The sequence below is a fragment of the Paramormyrops kingsleyae genome, chromosome 16 (genome assembly GCF_048594095.1).
Source record: "Paramormyrops kingsleyae isolate MSU_618 chromosome 16, PKINGS_0.4, whole genome shotgun sequence".
Taxonomy (NCBI): domain Eukaryota; kingdom Metazoa; phylum Chordata; class Actinopteri; order Osteoglossiformes; family Mormyridae; genus Paramormyrops; species Paramormyrops kingsleyae.
The window spans coordinates 20067543-20084237 of NC_132812.1; the positions used below are offsets into that span (position 1 = coordinate 20067543).

The following is a 16695-nucleotide window of genomic DNA, read 5'->3' on the forward strand; positions in this document are numbered from 1 at the left end:
ATTCCATGTTATTTATTCCAATTGATATCCAAATGTTTTTGAATCGCCATGACTACTCTCCATTTTTGTTTTTGTTTTGTCCTCAGCAGTTGAGGTGTGCCTAACAATGACTGCCGTTGTGGCCAGAATGTGGCAGGTTGTTTGAATAACATATTTGTGTTTGTTTGTTAATTGAGAATTGGTGGGAAATATTATACACTGAGTATGGTCAATTTAAAAGTTAACAAGGGTCAGTTTTAACATTTTTAGCTTATGGGTGTATTTCAGCCGACATAAGAATTAGTGAATTCATTGCCCTTATTTTCCTTGCTATGACATTTTAGAAAATACATACTTTTGTGCTGTAGAGGATTGAGGCCATTTTGTCCATATTGTAACTTCTGCCTGTGTTTCCCATAAGTGGTAGGGCTATAAGATGGGGACCTACAGGAATTTTGGGGGTTGTGGTTTGACCTTAGGGAGCGTCACCAAAAATGTATCTGAACATGCGTATCCTTGGATGCTATGTATTAAAACATGGTTATCACATCTTGAGACTTTTTTTTTACTCATTGATTAAGACTTAACTTTATCAGCGTGACTTTGACGGTCAGAAGAAGATTCCGCATGCATGGTATTTTGTTATACATAGCTTTGTTTCTCACACAGTAGAATCTTTGGTGGGTAGAATTTGCCTGCATCCTGTATATCCAAAATGGCTATCAGTTTGCATAGTTTGCTTTTTGTTTTGGATGCTAAGCACATTTCCTTCCTTGTTTCTCTTACTAATCGAAAGTGAGCATAAGTTTATGATCATCCCTTCCCCTGCCAATGAAGACGGAGAAAAGTTATTTTGTCAAACCAACCATTGAGATTATGAAAGACGGCACTTTTGGTGGTTCTTTGCTTATGTGAAAATTAAGCAATTAGTGAATGTGCTAATAATGGTGTTAACCCCACAATTTATTGTATAAAATATGGCACACTTCAGTCAACAGTATATCCCTATTGTGACGAAGTAATGTCTTCAATGTGGAAGCAGAAATGCTGTAAGGAGTGTGTTCCCTCGTGTGACGCAGACACGCTGTATGGAGTGTATTCCCTAGTGTGACACAGACACGCTGTGTGGAGTGTATTCCCTCTTGTGACGCAGACTCGCTATAAGGAGTGTATTCCCTAGTGTGACACAGACACGCTGTATGGAGTGTATTCCCTAGTGTGACGCGGACACGCTGTATGGAGTGTATTCCCTAGTGTGACGTGGACACGCTGTATGGAGTGTGTTCCCTCGTGTGACGCAGACACGCTGTATGGAGTGTATTCCCTAGTGTGACACAGACACGCTGTATGGAGTGTATTCCCTCGTGTGACACAGACACGCTGTGTGGAGTGTATTCCCTAGTGTGACGTGGACACGCTGTATGGAGTGTGTTCCCTCGTGTGACGCAGACACGCTGTATGGAGTGTATTCCCTAGTGTGACACAGACTCGCTGTATGGAGTGTGTTCCCTCGTGTGACACAGACACGCTGTATGGAGTGTGTTCCCTCGTGTGACGCAGACGCACTGTATGGAGTGTGTTCCCTCGTGTGACGCGGACACGCTGTATGGAGTGTATTCCCTAGTGTGACGCGGACACGCTGTATGGAGTGTATTCCCTAGTGTGACGCAGACACGCTGTATGGAGTGTATTCCCTAGTGTGACACAGACACGCTGTACTTGCTGCGTCTGAGAGTCACTCTTTCCCATAATGCTCTGTTGATTTATTGTTGAGATGTGTTTGACATCTGAAAAGGAGTCTCACGCCTCACTGTAACAGTTTTGTCCTAATACAGCCTGCGGGAGCATCTCATTTTGCACTGTCCGTCATCACTATTACCATTATTATTATTATTATTATTATTATTATTATTATTATTATAGATTGTGAACATGCTGACATGATACAGGATAGAATGAGGAATATGTTTCTCCGTACAGTCCCATAAATTACATTTGAATTACTTCCAGTCTTATGCTGTCTTATTGAGACACGTATGTGGACATTAAGTCAAATTCGGTTAAGGTTTTCATTAAGATAAATGCTTAATTTTATTTTGATTGTTGAGCTTAAAAACATTAAGATAGTAATCTATTGCATACTACCCAGGAATCAGGCATGCAGGTCACATTAATGGAATGCGTGATGTTTTCACCGCGCCCACCCTGTGTGTAATGGGTGAGATCACCTTTAGCAGCAAAGGATGATACTTTTAGGTACATTACCTGCAAGGGCGTAACTTTGGCTGGAACATTGGGGGGGTTGAGGTCTCCACCCATTACGGGGGAAACATGATTATTGGGGGGTTTGTGTTAGCTGGTTTTGATTTATTGGGGCGGTTACACCCCCCCCATAATTTACGCCCATGATTACCTAAAAACTTTTTCTAGATTATTAATATTTGAAAGAGGCTCCTGAATTATCGGTGGTATTAAATCCCGATTTTTTTTCTTCCCCAAAACGGTATTTGATCACACATTCATCAATAATCGCAGACGAGTGGATGTATCGCTGTTGTTGACGGTGCCCCAGAAATAAAATAACTTTTTAACTCGCTGATCAGTCCTACCTGTCTCTTGTAGCGTTGATCTTCTCCTGTAGGTGTTATTTATTACGCCATTATTCTGGGTAACCTGCATTTGTCAGAAGTAGTTCAGGTATTCCTTTCAGGGCGTACCGTAGTACTTTAATAAATAAATAAATGACCGATTAGGTCATGTACGAGGCTAAGGTGTTTCATAGCGGTATGATGAATTTGGTTTCTGTTTGGAGAGAAAAAAGAAACAGCATGCAGATGACAGGGTTATTATTGCATAATGATGCATTATTCTGCACTCAACTTAGGAAAATGTGTTAGTTATAGGAGTTATGGCCTGCTACCTCTTTCATGTCCCTCTAGATGATTTGAAATGTTAATATGTGGCATGTAGATAGATGGCTTAATTAAGCATAAAGCAATCAGGGACATGAGCTTTAAAACAGTTTAATAATGCACATGCTCCTTTCTGAAATGATCTCGGGCATGCTGGCGTGCAGGCAGTCGGAGGCGGTGACCGTTTTTTAAATGGATGTGTGCTGTGTCTGTACTCCAGGGCACTGACTATAAATTATGTCGAAGACCCAGTTATACGCCTTTCCAGTATTTGATCCGTCCAACTTCACGGTACGATGTGCCGTCCTTAACCCACCGTGGAGGTCTGAAAATGTCGGACCTGCAGTCTCTAAATCAGTGCTTATTGATTAAGAAGTTACTTTTTGCTTTGTATTTGTGGGTATTGTTAAAGTCAATGAAATTAACCTGAATGCATGAATGAATTTTTAATGCTTGAATGCCTTCAATATCAGAGCTTAAAATTGATATTATGCTGTGTAAACGGAGAATATGGTAACTGACTTTACAGAACTACAAGCTTTACGAAATTACATTTGCTGATTAATTCTCAAATACTAGTGAATCAGACTAAGTATCAGAATGCTTTGTAGAATAAGTACTGCGATAAATGGAGGTTTATAAAAATATATGTGTGTGCTTAAAAAATAAGGAATAACATTAAAAATGCATTTCCTATTTCCTCTCAAAATAATAATAAAAAAGCAGAATGATGAGAGTGAATTCCTTCAGCCCTGGAGCATCTCGCTTCTTTATATTTCACTCACTTTACCTTTCACAGCAGCCAAGGTCTATGCAGAGAACAGAGGGTGTCTTTCCTCTGCATGTCCCTGCCCCCCCTCCCCCCCCATTCAGAGCATTATGAAAACATTATGAAAAATGTGCGAGGGAGAGGCAGGAAAAGTGGCTCAGGTGTCAGCTATGATTAAAGTCTTAGAGGGAAGTCGGAGCAGGTTGGCGGGGGCTCCGCTATCCGCTAGCTCCGCTATCCGCTAGCTCCGCTCCGCTAAGCCGTTTTAGCCTCTGTCTTTGGCTTACAGGTGCTGCCATTAGGTTACATTTAGAGGGCTTCACAGTTCTTGATGCCGCAGTTAAAATACTGAAGTACGCTCTGCAAATGAGAGGGTGTATTGTAGAATCTCAATAGCTGAACACAGACTGAATTTCTTTTAAGCATTTCCTCAGTGTTATCATTATTATTATTATTGTTATTGCTGCGGAGTAATTACTTATGATAAGAAATTAGAACAGAGTAGAGTGATTGTTGATACGGACGTTCTAAGACAGTTATATCTTAACATCTGTATTATGTCTTTCATATGCATTGGTATGGAATGAATGATTCTTTTAACATTATGCTGCCATCATCATGACTCATCATCAAAATAAGTTTAAACATGCAAGCATCTGTATGTGATATTTTACAAAATATATATACTGCAAGGCTGCAATAATAATATGACACCTGTCTTCAGTTGAGTACCATCCTTGAAAACATTTTCACACTTTTGCTGAAATGGGAAGGATCACCTTATAGGCTGCAGTTGTATCTGTTTCTTTACATCTTGTTGGCTCAGATTTGCCGGCGTTCTGATAACTCTGGTTCCCACAGGACCTTTTTCGGTGGAAGCTGTGATAAAAAATGCCTTCCTTTGCTGCTGAGATTAGGAGGTGACAGGGACGGCAGTTCAAAGAAATCCAAAACTTTCACCAGCTTTTTGTAGATACAGTGTTCATGACGTTTCCATGTCTTTTTCACTGCAGCTACACCCTTCGGGTGGTGGACAGCGGGATTAAAGCCCAAGCTGTAAATCCGGAGGTCATAGTAAAAGGCCCTGACCCAGTGATGCATCAGATCATCGACAAACTGAAGCACGTCAATCAGGTGAGATGCTGCCGGCCTCTCGGAGACTGCAGGGGCACCAGCAAAAGCCTGCTCAGAATAACTTAAGCCCATGCAAGTGCAAAGGAAAATAAAAAATAAATGGACGTGGATCATAACCGACAAACCCCACAGGTGCTAAATGATAGCTGAGGAGGACAACAAATGGAAACCAGGATCCTGTGGGGCCATTAGGCCCAGTGACTCAATCCACTCTAATCCCACAGTCTTTAAGGACAACCGATAGGGTGAAAAATGTCAAATGAACTGCTTTGATAGACATTTTGAATTTATTCTTTTTTTTTCAGATCTTAGATTGCTTTGCAGGGGTTTCGGAATATTTGCCTGCCTTTGGTTTTATTTGTGTTGTAATGAATTGAATCCCCGAACAGGCAGTATTGAAACAGCAATCATTTCAAATGGGATTTTCAGGCCTTTTGGTGGTTTATATCTGAGCTGTACACTTCAGTCCCTCAGACTTTACATTGCATTATATAACTACATTTTACAGAGCCATATAAGTGGCATATAAATATTACCCCATTAAAATGTATTTATTTGTCGTAAACTACTTTTATTATACATACAAACTAGTGCTAAATAAACAATATTTGAACATGTATTATATTTGCCTGTAGGAACTTCGGTGAAATGCTATAAAAAATGACTCAAGTATTATGATAAATCCTAGAATGTTTGCTTATGATTTTTTTTTTTTTTTAAAAAAGATGGATACAGGATGGTTTAACTTTAGATTCCTCTGTATAGATACTGCTTCTGTTTTGTAGGAGATGTCAGTTGATTTTCATATACGTAACTGTAATCAGTGAAATAACTGGACTTAAACAATAGAATCCTTATCAATTATCACTGGATGCCATCCACACGATTGCAGGGCACACAGACTGCCGGCAATTTGAACACCATCACTAGCATAACTGCAGAGTTTCAACTGCAGGCAGAAACCCGCCTGATTGAGGGGGGAATGTGGGACTCAAACCCCCAATTCTGGAGGTGATAGGCAACCGTGTCCCCCACTGAGTCGCTGTGCCACTTGGCACCTAATGAACATCTCAAAATTTACATTCATTTAAGAAAATCATATGTGGCTTTTATTATAGTGCGCGTTTGATTGGTCAGACACAAGGTCTGTGTTGTACTGTGTGCTGCGGTCCCTTGTATCTTCTCTGCCAATTATCATGGGGTCGTTCGGGCTGCTATTTCTCAAGATCGGCCCTAATGAGCTCATCAGTTGGGCACCGCAGCAAGTCACTAACTGCCACCCTTGCGAGAAATAAAAAAGAATGAAAGGGAAAAGGAGCCAAGCCCTCTTAGGAACTAAATGGCTTTCTCTGAATGAAAAATGTGAGGCCGGAACGAGCTCTGAGGTGTATGTAATTGCTCTGACTGAAGTCAACACAAGGAACATGCCATTGCAAGACTTATTTTATAAGCTTAATGGCAGTTGTGTTACACAGAGCTTACTGCTGGCCACAGCACAGGTCACCTGTCTCCAGCAAATGGAAAGTAAAGGAGCTGCTATTTGCTGAGCAGCTGCTTTGTTATTCTTGAAGGTAGCTGTGGATTAAAGTCCATCTCTTATGCGGTGCTGGCTCAAGGTAAAAGTGACACCCCACCCCCACCTGGCAACCGCAGAGATGAGGAAACGCTGGTGGCGAAGCTTCGCAGTCGTCATGGCGTCAACGTGAGCCTTTTGTTTGGTTTTCCAGAGCTTTTTGTGGACAAACGAACGCTGTACAGCGTTGTGTTCATGCCACACTGCCGGTGTGAGAATGAAACGGCTCCCATTGGTCTAGTCAGGCACAGTAATGTGGTTCCATCCCTCTATTTACCCACCACTTGCTTAGTTAGATAGAAATGCAGGCTGCACTTGTGGAGGAGTTTGCTTATGTCTTTCTGGAGGAGATGGAGGAGAGGCATCTGGGGATAGATATGGCATCTCATTTGGAGATGCGTATGTTGTGTCATCCGGGGGTGAGTGTGCCCTGGCATCCGGGGGTGAGTGTGCCCTGGCATCCGGGGGTGAGTGTGCCCTGGCATCCGGGGGTGAGTGTGCCATGGCATCCGGGGGTGAGTGTGCCATGGCATCCGGGGGTGAGTGTGCCATGGCATCCGGGGGTGAGTGTGCCCTGGCATCCGGCGGTGAGTGTGCCGTGGCATCCGGGGTGAGTGTGCCCTGGCATCCGGGGGTGAGTGTGCCCTGGCATCCGGCGGTGAGTGTGCCGTGGCATCCGGGGATGAGTGTGCCCTGGCATCCGGGGGTGAGTGTGCCGTGGCATCCGGGGGTGAGTGTGCCGTGGCATCCGGGGATGAGTGTGCCGTGGCATCCGGGGATGAGTGTGCCCTGGCATCCGGGGAGGAGTGTGCCGTGGCATCCGGGGATGAGTGTGCCGTGGCATCCGGGGAGGAGTGTGCCGTGGCATCCGGGGATGAGTGTGCCGTGGCATCCGGGGATGAGTGTGCCCTGGCATCCGGGGTGAGTGTGCCGTGGCATCCGGGGGTGAGTGTGCCCTGGCATCCGGGGGTGAGTGTGCCCTGGCATCCGGGGGTGAGTGTGCCCTGGCATCCGGGGGTGAGTGTGCCCTGGCATCCGGCGGTGAGTGTGCCCTGGCATCCGGGGGTGAGTGTGCCGTGGCATCCGGGGAGGAGTGTGCCATGGCATCCGGGGGTGAGTGTGCCGTGGCATCCGGGGAGGAGTGTGCCATGGCATCCGGCGGTGAGTGTGCCCTGGCATCCGGCGGTGAGTGTGCCCTGGCATCCGGGGGTGAGTGTGCCCTGGCATCCGGGGGTGAGTGTGCCCTGGCATCCGGCGGTGAGTGTGCCGTGGCATCCGGGGTGAGTGTGCCCTGGCATCCGGGGAGGAGTGTGCCCTGGCATCCGGGGGTGAGTGTGCCATGGCATCCGGGGTGAGTGTGCCCTGGCATCCGGGGGTGAGTGTGCCATGGCATAGTTAGTTGAATTTTGCCCTTGAGAAGAATTAAATGACCCCTGATATAGAGTCTTAATCCCCGGAGCCACACACTGTCCCAGTAACACCACAGACAGACAGCAGGAACATGCTGGGTGGGGCTATTCAGTAAATCTGGTTTATGGGTTCAGCACCAGCATAAAGGTTAGCTTTGTGAACATCCCCCCTTTAGTACCTACACTGTCACTCTAACTTGATGCATTGTAATTCCAAGCTTTAACTTCATGATTGCTGTAACCTTTTGATGTACCTATAATGACAGGCACTAAAATAGTGTTAATATAGTCAAAAATGGTAATTTATTGCGGACTGAGAGACATGAGGTCTTTTATTGTATATGGTTCAGAGTGGATACACTTTCAAATAAAAGCATATTTGCATGAATTCATATCTGTCATACAGAGGCATCCCATAATAAATTTCAAGCAGGTGGGCAGTGAGATAAAAGTTTCATTTATATGTAAATAAAGAAAAACACAGACAAATCAATTATTCTCATTACATTTAAGCACCCTCGTGTTCTGCTGTCATTTTCATCCACCATATTCTGGTTCTGGCATTTCCATCCTTTTTCATTCTGGTTGCACCAGAACGGCCCAGCGGAAACAGAAAATCTGAATTTCAGTAAAGCTTCCCAGATGAGGCTGCCCTGATTAATTCTTTGTGAGCCCCACATCCACAATCAGATCCATCAAAAGTAGATCAATCTGGAATCCATTACCCTTTTCAGGCCCATGTAGCTCAATTTAAATCGCTGGTGATCAGCCTTTGTTTAGAGATGAATCATTTGTCACATTTCCTTACTCTCGCACAGATCAGTGACTATTTTTAATCCATTATTTATTCCCCCATTCGCTGTACATTTTCAGAGTGTGCGCAGTTAAAGCGCTACAGGTAATTGTGTCTGAGAGCCACCTTAGCTGCTGTTTCCCCAGTAGTGCTGAAATGGTGGATGACGTTGGGCCCCTTCAGACAGCCAGGGTAAATGATTGGTCAAGACAGGCCGCAAAAGGTCGTCGTCACCGCTGACAGGCGCCCTATTGCGCTTGGAAGCCAGCACCTGAAGTGTCGTGGTCTGAAGATTTTCAAAGAGGATATTTCAAATGGGTGTGTGTGTGTGTGCTGGAGCGGTGTAGCCCTCGCAGCGCGGCTGTGTTATCTAATCTCACCAGAAGTGGTACCTCATGGAGCCCTTCTGATGAGGCCTTGCTGAGTGACAGTTCGGCCTCCAGAGTCACTTTGGGGATATGATTCACAATTCATTAAGTGGAGCTGGCTGTTTTATATTCCACCCACTTCATTACTCTTTTATATGAGTTAGTGTCAGATCTCTGTGGTAACAACATGAGGTAATCTCACCATACCTTGACTTAACCCCAAGCTGCATCCAAGAGCTGCTTCACCTCATAACTCTATATTTGGATTTAAGATTTGACCTTACTGGGACTAATCGTTTCTGATGGCGTGGCTGGAATTTCAGGAACGCATCTTGAAAGTGCGTCAACGAGAAGATATGTAATGAGGGAAGCGCAGAAAATAAGTGAGCCCAGCCTACATCTTTTGATAATATTTGCATCCCTGCTGGCTTAAATCATAGCTGGACCTGCTATGTGTCTTCTTATAATAAGTCTCATGGCATAGATATCTGGAAGTAGCTATCTTCTGGCTGTACAGATTATTCTCTCCCAGTGCAAATCACTGCAATTCCCTTCAGTGTTTTTGAAACATGAAATTAGACTAGTATGTTTTCATCTGCGAGATGTAAATTAATAGGAGTACTGCTGTCGATATGCTCCTGTCACCCGTTCTCAGTGCTGATGCCGATGTGGTGAGGATGGAGGCTTCTCTTGCTAGCTAATGCTGTGAATTAATTTCCTCCGTTTTAGTGAATTACAATAGAGCAGGTCTCCCGCGGCGTCACATTGCAAGTAATCTGTGCAGCAGATGTTAGTGTGCCAAGGGCTTGACAACTCGATGTAGCGAGACAAACCAGGGTATGCAGTGAAGATTATGCTTCAGACACCACCTCACACAAATGAACACTAGCTGAAAACCCACTGCATATTATTGATTGGTGGATTTATTGAAGCAGACGTTTAGTCTGAAAAAGTAAGAAAAATCAGATTTTACATGTTATTTTTGAATCATACTTTGCTGAAGTACGAGGACATGTACATCGGAATGCTTCTTTTCACATCTTCCACCTGGCTCACTGTTGAGACGCACACACACGCCTACAGGGGGCAGTGAAGCTTGCAGTGAGTGCAGGGTCAGTCAGCGTGCATCATCTCTGGCACAATCGGGGATTAAGGAACTTGCTCAAGGCACCAATAGCGATATCTGTTTGGCAGCTTTGGGCTTCAAATCAGTAACCTTCCACTCACAGCTTCGCACTAAGTTTGCGTATTTTATGATGGACAAGGGCTTGAAAAGGGTGGTTCTGGGACACCAGTGATAGAGTACCTTCACGGAAACACATATATGGCATAACAAGAAAACTGCACAGAAATAAAGCCGTCTTGCAGGCCTACAGCTAACCTCTGCACATTTCTGACTGATTTGCTGATGGGCTTCCAAAGAGGACAAATGATGCTTAGACAGCAGTAGACTTTCCTCAGATCTATGTGACCTTGTGTGCAGCACTCAGACGTGCACCATCTGGGTATTGGGCACCCACTCAAAAATAAAAGTGGCTGAAAATTTGTGAGCTTCAACCATTTTTTTGTGTGTTTTTTGCAGTACCGTAGCTGACCTTAGCAATATTGCGATTGATGTCATGCAGCCATTTCTCTATTTTTACTGACAGATTCAATGCTATTGCTATTGTCTTTGTTTGGTTTGGTTTAATTTTAAGAATATTTCAACAGTTTGTGTGCGTGTGTGTATGTGCGAGCTGGTTTACCTATCGTTATGGGGACATAATGTCCCCATAACGTGATAAATATCCGTTTTTTTTTCCCTTATGGGGACCGGTTATAAAAATCGGTGACTGCTATGAAAAAACTAAAAATGCAAAAACTCTTATATTTTGTTAGGTTAATTATGGTTATGGTTAGGACAGGGTAGGGGTTAAGGTTTTCATAGTTAGCGTTAGCATTTTTCCCATTGAAATGAATGAGCGGTCCCCATAAGGATATGTATACCCTACATGTGTGTGTGCGCGCGCGTGTGTGTGTGTGAGTGGGAAGAGAATCTATAGAAGAAGCTCATTATTATTCAATGTAGTCAGTGTATTGTCTTCCTTATGATCTGAGACTAACACATTCAAATGTATTCTGTAGATTAGATCATTATGATTTTTTTTAAAAATCATATGTAATATGGCGCCCCGCTAGCAAAGAAATTGAATTAAATTGAAAGAAAAATGTTAGAACAATATCAGAAAAGTGCTTCTAGTTGTGTGAACCTAAACTTTGTAGGCCTTTTAGGAACCTGTCATCCCTGTTACTCAAAGCCAGAAAGCCATGTGAAAGCAGAACTGGACATAGACTAGACAGGTCACCAAGGACACAGACGTGCAGTCTCCCTGCTCTACAAGTGGGCACTGATACAATAGTACTAAAGAAAGCAGAACTGGACATAGACTAGACAGGTCACCAAGGACACAGACGTGCAGTCTCCCTGCTCTACATGTGAGCACTGGTACAATAGTATCAGCAGAGAGCCGCTCTGGGGTTTACCTCACGGCACTGTCCGTAGGAAGACCTTGATTTCTCAAGCTAATAAATGAGGATATGTATGTGTTTATGCTAATCTCAATAAATCTGCTAAAATGAACTTTTATCTCCTTAAATGTAAGCAGAATTGATAAGTTACTTTTTAAATGGTGAAATATCCAATGCAGTTTTCGCCTGTACACTTGCTACCCGTAGTTTTAGCAAATTTCAGACACAGGCCTGTTTTCTCTTTACTTGTCTGTGATCGTGAGCACTCAGCTTGTCAATGCAGACATCACACCTTAATCTTTCTGATATCACCACAACGAGGAAGACGCTCCACCTGCAAAATGAAAGCACGCCAACCGGTGGCTGGGGGCCGGAGGGGATACGAAGGTAAACTTTAGACAAGTTTTGTTTTGTGAAATATTCCCACCTCTGAGTAGCAGAATAAAAGATTTCCCGTGACACTCATAGATGTCTGGGAGCTGCTGTCAGTTTCCGGCACGTTTCCAGAACTTCCGGGACAGGTGGTGTGTATGTTATCCAACTATAGCTGGATAATGTACAATATCAAAAAAGATATGAAATCCAAGCAGAGTCAACTATGTTCAATTTCCAACAAAATGCTTTATTTAATATCTTTCCCCACATTAGAGCTCTACAGGCAATACATATATCATGAATTAATATTACCTCCAAAACCTTAGATGACATGTACTGCGTCCTGTACGCTTGTTAACATCAGAAATAATATGACATATTACAAGGAAGTAGGTGGAGAGTGATATGTAAAGTCCTTCTAGCTGTCATGTATTGTTTTGCTGGATGAGCAGCCCCTCGGGGCAGCTATTCTGGTGCTAGCTGGGGTAATGGCGAATTGTGCATTCAAACCTGCACTGCTTATCTTGACTGTGTCACACGTGGTGGCCAAGAGCTGGGGCTTCGCATGCAGCCTACCAGGATTTACAAAAAAATAAAATTTGGATATTCTCAGTTTTTACTGTTATCGTAACTGACAGACTACCAAGTGTTTTCCACTACTATTTGCCATTCGGCTGTAAGTTTACCTGTGGAACGGCAGTCTGACACGTAGCCAGTGTACTAAGGATTAAGCAGTTCTGCTGCTCCAGAAAAACACTTAGACCTGCGTGAGCTTCCTCACCAGCATATCCTGACATGTATTTGAAAGCCCTTGTTATGTGTAAGAACTTGAGGCTAAATGAAAGACCAGGTGCGCCAAACCACACTCTACAAATGTGGTTTCATTTATTAGCATATAATGCCAGATTCCTGGTGTTTGAACATTTGTCATCCATGAAGGACTTTATAAGGGAAAAAAAGAAATGGCAACTAAAACTTGGTTCACAAATTGTCGTAGCATGTCAAGGAGAAACAATATCTCTCTGTTTTTAAATGTGTGTCTGATCAAGCCGCCTTTACTGTCACAAAATGTCTACTGTACTATGCTAATGTCAATATATGCCCTTCTTTTTTGCAGTGGAGCCGTTTTACAAATGTGGAAAATATTTCACTTTATGTGAATGATGGATGGAACATATTCTAGCCTGGTGCATTTAGGCCCTCCTTTGATGTCTGAAGGCTTTTGAGAGTTTGGTGATTTCATTTATTTAAATAAGAATAATGCACTTCAAAGTGACTTGCCTTAAATACTGACATGGACTTACTTTTTCCTGGCCAGGTCTGGCATTTTATCTACAACTCTGAGTGAGATGTTGAAATATTATTGCCCTACAAATTCAAATAGCTCACTATAGTGGACTAAATAGCTCACTTGAGTGGTGTTTTTAGAGGTGTATTCTGTGGTCCAAGTTAATGGCTTTATACAGAAGGTATCTACAAAGCCATATTTATTTTTATTATTATTAAATGCTCAACATTTTGTACTGGTAATGCAGCTACCTATAAGAGGGGTAAGGGGCTGATTACAGCGCATTGCCGCCGCCCCCCCACATGACGAATCACCTCGGGGTGAGACCCTGAGTGCAGCCATGCATTGGGTGATACTGCAGCACCGCACCAATCACAGTGTGAGTTTTTTCCAGGTGGCTGGAGTGCCAATCCTATGTGAGGTAGAAATGATATGGGCTAAAATTATGTGGAACGATATTTCATTAGAATTTTTTTTTTCCTTTAAATGTTGACAATTGGAGAAAAACCCCAATATATGAATAGGACGACTTATAAAGACATGATTTTTGCAAGAATAACATAATATGAATGCATATATATTTTTCTTTTTTGCACAATTTTAAGGTCTTTGGGGCCATTTGAAGTTACTGGTTTCACTCTGCCGCTGGATCATTTTTATTACTTTGTTAATCAGTTCAGTCTCTGAAATCCTTCTTTCCTTGCTGGTATTGCTATCAAGAGCTTGGAGGACGACATGTGATCAGTACAGCCATCCTGGCTGTAGCTCCATTAATTGCACATAACAGCCTGGCATCTATACAGTCTTCTGAGATTTTTAGCCTATTTATGCATCAAGGCTGTTCAGCTGAGTCATTGCATTCATTCATGGAATGTATTGTTTTATGGAAAAAGAACCGCTTTGCTCAGGGCAAATCTGTGGGAATCATGTGTTTTGGTCACACTAGGACATTGTGATAGAAATGCATCAACATGTGAACGGCTTCATGGGTTTGATTTATGCTGCGGTGCTGTGGCGCTGTCATCCAAGCACTCCTCCTTTTCAGAAAGATTGTGTGTGTGTAACTATTTGTATATGTATTCATATACAGCCCCAGAATCAAATTAATAGTCCACAGCACAATTATTTGTTTCAGTCATTTCTAAATTTATGGGTGTGTCTGTGAATTTTTATATACACACCCATTCACACACACGTACTCCTCACTTAACGGCCGAGTTCCGTTCCTACGATTAGGCCGTTAAACCACTTGGTCGTTAAGCGAGGAAGTGCCCCTTACTGATATTTGAAGCATACTGTAGGCTGCTTGCAGGGCGTTTGAGTCAGCCATCTTTAGATATAAATCAAGTGCAAAGGCGACATTAAAACAATGCCATTTTTAGTATATTTATAAACAGGGATGCACATAGCTGGTACACAAGTACGCTTTCACGTTTAAAAGCGGTATGTGCGGTAATAGATTGTTGTCACAGCGTAAATGTGTATATTTTATGTACATTTGCGCTAATCATGCATTTTAAGCTTTATATTCTATCCGTACTTCATTTGCGGTATAAAGCTTAAAATACACGTCAATTTCTTGTCATAGCAGTGCAAATGCACATAAAATACGTGTCTATACGTGTCTATCGTCACACATATCGCTTTAACGGTTAACAGGTAGGTCTGCTTGCGTCTGTTATTTGCATCCCCGTTTCTAAATGTTTATACAGTACTGTACTGTACGGTGTAACAAAAAGAGGAAAATCAGCTCTAATATACTTAGGTTTGCATACTGTAAATGCAGGTAATCATTTTTATTTATCCTGAATAATGAAAATGTAAAAGAAACTCCAACTGGATAACTTTGTTTTAATTTGCATGTTTGCGTGACGCTGCGACGCCGTGCTGTTCTAGTACAGCGTTCAACACCGACTGGTAGGAGAGCTGCGTAAGTCCGGGAGGTCAGTAAACAGGCAGCTCGTTAAGTGAGGAGTGTGTGTGTGTGTGTGTGTGTTTTCTATAATATATTGCAAACTGCAGCCTGGTTCTTCTCCATTTCTCATTAATGAAGGGCTTCTTCCTTGCTTTATGGGACTTCAGTCCTGCTTCTAGGAGCCTGATACGAACTGTCCTAGCAGTGCACTTCACACCTGCACTTAATGTTTCCTGTTCTTTTTGAAGGTCACTTGATGTCATCCTCTGATTCATGAGAAACTGTTGGATAAGTTGATGGTCATTAGAAAGTCGCTTCCACTCTTTACCTGGCTGGTCTCTGGTCGTTCCCAGTGTCTCCTGCTTCACCTTATTCTTGCGTACTGCTGTCTTATAAATTTTGAACCTGGAAGCAGCCTGCTGCTCAACGTAGCCTCTGCCAGCAGAACCATAATTTTAGGATTTAAAAATGCAGATTTGTTTAAAAATATAGAATGGTCTCTTAATTTTTTTTCTGTGGCTGTATATTAAAATATATAGATTTATGATACCATAATCTTTGAATAATGCATTTTAGAATATGCCACTTCTGCACTTATTTTGCATAATATTTTTCAAGAGATTATAGTTCAGTTCAGTAATGATTACAGAGTATTTTTGTGCAAGTGTCTTAATTAAAAGTGGATTGTTTTAAATACATAACAGAAGTTATGACAGCAGTCATCATAATTATATGATAATCCCTCAGAGTAAATATTTGTGCTTAAGGAGAATGCATTGAAGTGTTTAGATTTTATGCAACAGTATTTATTAGAATTAACTTAAACTATTAGCTTGGATGCAGGTGATTTATGCCAGTTGCAAAGTCATTATTCATTAAGTGCGTATTATAAACAATGAATCTGAACTCTTTGACCCCATTGAGATTGGTATACATTAAACCGAATAGACACATATATTAGTCTCTGTTTATGGATGATGTTTACAGTGGTACACGGGGTAACCAGTATGCACTGTTACACAAAGCAGACTAAGTGCCAGTGCAGTTTGATATTGTCTTGGTAGGTGGCTGTACTGTTATTCTGTATAATTGCATATACACCCTTCTCCTCTGTTTGTTACACATTTTTGTGAATTTTTAGGAGGGTATGCAGTAAATCTATTTTTTTCAAGAGGTGGGTATATACCATATACCTGCATATACCCACCACTATATACCTCTGCTAAGTATTATAGATGATATTCACCCAGAACGACAGAACCAAATGAGTACCAAGAAAAACTATATGTCCATTCTTGTGAATATTTCCTCCTAAACACGTTTATTATGCTCGGAATGGATACATAGATGGGTTAGGAATGTTCTTGCTTTGAATTATATTGATCACCTAGTTTTACCATGGCTGGGCACGCTGGAAATGTGCTTCAGATATGCAGTGAAGACAGAGCGCAGATACAGCATATTTGCTGGTTTTCTTCGTTTTTGTCTGCAGTTTCAGCAGCCGGTCAAAGAAATAGGAAAAATCTGTTGTCCCATGGCAGGGATGTATGGGTGAGTACAAGGCAGTGATTATCATTCAATTACAGAAGCTTACCACTTTCAAAAGCAATGAGTGCCTTCACTTAAATATCCATATTGAATATTTTTCTTTATTGATTGTTTTATTGTCATG

At 42.3% G+C, this 16695-nt stretch overlaps 1 protein-coding gene across 6 annotated transcripts in view; it reads left to right on the top strand.

The window, feature by feature from the left end:
- gpc5a (glypican 5a) overlaps positions 1–16695 on the top strand; it is a 112902-nt gene that overhangs the window by 36585 nt on the left and 59622 nt on the right. For all 6 annotated transcript variants that reach the window (XM_023793136.2, XM_023793133.2, XM_023793134.2 and 3 more), the window contains exon 6: positions 4674–4794. In XM_023793136.2, the coding sequence (XP_023648904.2) occupies positions 4674–4794 (121 nt within the window). The remainder of the gene's footprint in view (positions 1–4673; positions 4795–16695) is intronic.